This window comes from Habropoda laboriosa, unplaced genomic scaffold, assembly GCF_001263275.1.
Source record: "Habropoda laboriosa isolate 0110345459 unplaced genomic scaffold, ASM126327v1 scaffold89, whole genome shotgun sequence".
Lineage (NCBI taxonomy): Eukaryota > Metazoa > Arthropoda > Insecta > Hymenoptera > Apidae > Habropoda > Habropoda laboriosa.
Genome location: NW_017100263.1, coordinates 1,789,694 through 1,794,473, shown reverse-complemented (window position 1 = coordinate 1,794,473; position 4,780 = coordinate 1,789,694). Strand labels below are relative to the sequence as shown.

The window sequence follows — 4,780 nt, the reverse complement described above, 5'->3', positions numbered from 1 at the left end:
GTTTCTAAGTGGTTAATTTACGAACAGACCATCGTCCGAAGAAAACGAGACGAAATATAAGTTATAAGTATGGTCATACTCTTACCTTGAACCGCATTTTTCATAACTTTCCCATCATTTCCGGGAAAAATGACAATTACATTTTTCGTTCCTTAGGATGCGTAAAATCATGCTGTAAAAAAATTTTTCGTTCCAGCCGTATGCCAAAATTGGAAGTTGCTTATTACGGATCGGGTATACTATAGAGATAGCGAAAAAGTAACTAACTAATTATAGCTAACTAGTTACAGTTACTTTCAAAAAAGTAACTATCTAGTTATTCAGAAAAATAGGACTGTTTTGTTCATTGGTTGGTGTGATAGAGCAGTTAGAGAAAAGAATCTGTTTCTCAGTCAAATAGGCTAGGTGAGCTATCATACCACTTTTCAGCTGGAGTTTTTATTAAATACCTTTTTATTTCGTTTGTGAAATGTAGAATACCTAATACGCGATAGCAGAGGAGAACATACAAGAGTAACCGGATAAAAATAATAATGAGGAATGTGCAGAAATGTTCTACCAGAAGATGAAATAACCAACTTTTTTAGACCTAGTGCTTTGAATAGTACACATGGACAAACACTTCATTACAAAATCTTCAACTTGATTGTAAAGGACTTACAACCTTTCAGTATTATTGAATATTCTGATATGAAAAATTTTATGTGATTTAGTAAACCAGATTATGTTCTGTCAGACAAAAAATTTTTCCAGTTAAATATTTGAGAGTCATTTTTGAGAAAGATTTTGTGCCTCAGAAGAATCATTAATAGCTTCAATAGCTTTATTAAATCAGCTAGTAAAAAGTCTATTGAGGATAAGTGGTCTGTTTTAAAAAAATACATCAATTTTGAAACCATTTAAGCAAGTCACTAAAGAGCTGAGCACTGAGAAATATGTGTCAGTTTCAAAAATTGTTATTCTTATAAAAAGTCTGAAAAGCAACTTAGACAGAGTTAGAATATCTGTAAAAACAAAAGGTGCTAAAATTTAATGATAAAACTATGCGACAAACTTAAAAACAGATTCAAAGATACAGAGTACAGCTGGACAGCAAAAGCAACTTTTCTTGACCCAAGATTTAAGAAATCCCAAGAAAAGGTAAGCAAGTACATTAAATCCATTACAGGACTTGGAAAATCTAGAGTATAGGAAGAATTTAACAAGCGAATAGAACAAAGATCTTCAATGACTACCAACGCTTCAACTTCCATTATAGAGTTTCAACAGTATATTAAAGAAGAAACTATGATAAGAACTGGCAATCCTCTGGATTTCTGGAAAGACAGAAAAAACGTTTACCCTCACTTGGCTACTTTGGTGAAAAAATATCTATCGGTGCAAGCGTTGATTGCAGGTGAGCGACTTTTCTTCAAAGCAGAACTAATTTTGAATCAAAAAAGAACACTCGACCCGAAAAACGTCAAAGGAATAATTTTTTTAAATGGTAATTAACATTTCCTATACAATATGTGCTCATATTACCTCATTTTTATGAATTTTTTTGTTATTTTTACTTGGGCAATAAGCAGTTTTATTTAACTGTGATTATAACTTGGGAATCAAGTATTTCATTTTGTTGAATTTTTTATTTTGTAGTAAATAAAAGTTGTAAAGTAATTTGTTCCAGTTATTTTCGAGTAACTAGAGTAACTAGTTCCTTTAGTTACTTACGATCAACTTAAGTAACTAGTTAGTTACCAGTAACTACCGATATTCGAAAATAACTAAATTCCCCATCACTAGTATGTTATTCGTCTTGATTTTGTTCTCGAACGGGATCAGAGAGAATATGAAAAACGATCGAGGGGCTCAAGATACTGTATTGATCCGAAATAAGCAACACGCTCGGAATCAGCCAGTTGCTTATTATAGATCAGATATACAGTAGTGCAGACATAAGCGTCCGCAGTCGGGGCCAAGTGGGGAGGTGACTTCTGCGAATTTAACTAAAGAAAAGAGAGAAGATGTGCCTGAGTGGGATACCGATATGTCAAGTGTCAGTTGTTCGCATTCAGGAGTCGATTTCGAATTACTTTGTTTCACTTGGCAGGCTCGAGCTCCACTCCGATGTCCCATTTTCAAGAATTGGTGGAGATAGCAACGGACGCTTAAGTGTGCAAAGATGCGGACACTTATGTATGCACTACTGTACTATTCGGTTTAATTTTGTTTCCAAACGAAATGAGAGAACACGGAGAACGAGTGAGAAAGCATTATACATATTCTATTTTTCTTCTACCAAACGACGTCACTGTTCGTTCGACTGTTAAGATTTATGGCTTCTCTCTTTCACGGACCTCTCACTCTTTCTCGGATCTCTCACTCTGCGGGCGACTTCAAGTAAAGAAGAGGGGATAGCGGGTTGCCATCTTCGAACCGCAAAACCGTTGCTTATTTCGGATCACGACGCGGACACGTCATTGCTGCTTTAAAAAAACCAAAGTGTTTTTACATGAATCGGTGCATACAATTTATACTATTCCAAGTTTGGTCAGTCTTTCAGTTTAGACAGTGTGAATAATTAAAGTTGTAAAATGCAGTGTTTTATTTAATCATGGCAGAAAACCCAAGTAAGAAAAGAGTTTTCCTCTCGGTGCAACAAAAAATGACAATTGCTGAAAAATTAGAAAAAGGAGCATCAGCTAAATTGTTATCTCGCCAGTATGGAGTTTCGCAAGATGTCATACATCGTATTCGTCGAGAGTGTAGCCTCTTATTAAGTTTTGGGAACCGAGGAGGTCATGTATTACAGCATAAAAATCGAAGACGATCTTCGAACGAAGATTTAGAAAATCGTTTATATAGATGGTACCTGGAACAACGAGCAATGGGGAATCCATTAACTGATTTATTATTACAAGAGAAGGCAATCGAACTTTTTAGTGAATACGGATCAACATCATTCGCTGGAAGCAGAGGTTGGTTGCGCAATTTTAAGAAGCGATATACAATTCACCCAGTCCGGGCTCATGAAGAGAAAGCAAGCGCAGGCGACAAAGGTGCAAAAATATTCATAGATGCTTTCACAAAACGCATCAAAGAAGAGGACATTAATTTATGTCATATTTATAATATGGGCGAAACGGGTTTGCTGTGGAAAACTGTTCCTTCAAAAAGTTTACTAAGCGAGGAAAGAGGAACATTGGCAGAAAAGAAGTTAAAGAAAGATAGAGTGTCCATTGGATTATGTTCTAATGCGGATGGAACCCACAAGCTCCTGCCAATTTTCGTGCATAAATTTAAAAATCCACAAGCACTCAAAAATTGCGTAGAACTGCCTGTCGTCTATAAATCTCAGCGGCAAGCGTGCATGAATACAGACATTTTTAACGAGTGGTATGAAGAGGATTTTAAACCCAGTGTCCGGCAATACCAATCAGAAAATGAAACGGTGGGAAAAGTGATGTTACTTTTGGATAATTGTTCAAGTCACAAGATAACTAATTTATCGCAGGAGGATGACGATGATTTTGAAATTGTATATTTGCCACCAAACACTACGTCCCTCGTACAACCTATGGACCAAGGCATAACCGCTAAGTTAAAAACAACGTACAGACATAAGATACTGCATCGCATTCTGCAGTACGAAAATAATGTAGAAGAATTCTATTTAAAATATAATATAAAAGAATGCATTGATTTGGTCTATGAATCATGGATGGGCATCACATCCTCTAATATAAAAAACGGCTGGAATAAAATTTTATCAAGGGATTGCGGAGAAGAAGAAGAAGCAAATGTGTTAAATACCTCTACACATTCAGAAATGAGTGGAATGATGCGCGTCATAACTGGCGAAGATAACAATCCAGAAGAGTGGATGGAAATATTAAGTCATTTGGATCGTGAAGAAACGATTAACAAAGAAGGTGAAGAAGATGAACAAGAAGAAAGCATGGACATAAAAATAGAAATAGAAGATGAAGGCGAAGGAGAAGGTGAAGAAGGAGAAGATGAAGCGATAGAAGCAGAAGAATCAAACGAACCAGCATTAAGTTTGATAGAAAAGAAGAAAAAAGATTTGAGCATGCTCGAAGACATTATAAAGAGATATGCAAACAATAATCAAGCGGTGTTAATAATGGGAGAAGCAATGAAAAGAATTCTGGAGAATGAAACACCATAGATAAAGAAAAGCCATCTTTGACAAGTGAATAAGAAGATAAGACTAGCTTCTATCAAATAAAAGTAAAGAAAAACAGAAAATAAGTTTACCCAAAAAATTAATTATTAATAAAAAAGTAAGAATAATAATTTTTTAGTGTTATAAAAATTCTAATAATTTATACCTTAGTCCATTAAGAAAAGACAGGTTTTTGGAAATAAAAGTTGATGACAACCTTTTTACAGGCCCTTTCACTGCTGAAAAAACAACATATCAGTTTCCTTTCGACAGAAAATGATTTTTGTATTTTTGTTATTTATGTATTTTATATAGTGTTAGAGTCATAGCTAAGTTCTTTGGATTGTAAATGAATTTGTTAGAGTCATTTAATTAAGTTAGAAAGGTTTACGACACGGTCAAAACGATTGCTATCCAAATCTCGAAACACAAGCCAGTCGGAGTTTCATGTATAGAATCATTATTAGCACAACCACTGTTTCATTATTACTCAGACCTAAGTCGATCAATTTAGGTGATCCTTTGAAAGATGGAGAATTTACATTAGACGGCACCATTGTGCAATATTCTGGGTCGAGAGACGATCCTAACATATATTGTATTTTACATTAT

General features: G+C 34.9%; 1 protein-coding gene across 1 annotated transcript; it reads left to right on the top strand.

Moving 5' to 3' along the window:
* Positions 1–2,596: 2,596 nt before the first annotated feature.
* On the top strand, positions 2,597–4,171 carry LOC108573024 (jerky protein homolog-like). The gene has a single exon (XM_017935380.1). The coding sequence runs from the start codon at positions 2,597–2,599 to the stop codon at positions 4,169–4,171; it is 1,575 nt and encodes a 524-aa protein (XP_017790869.1).
* Positions 4,172–4,780: the final 609 nt, after the last annotated feature.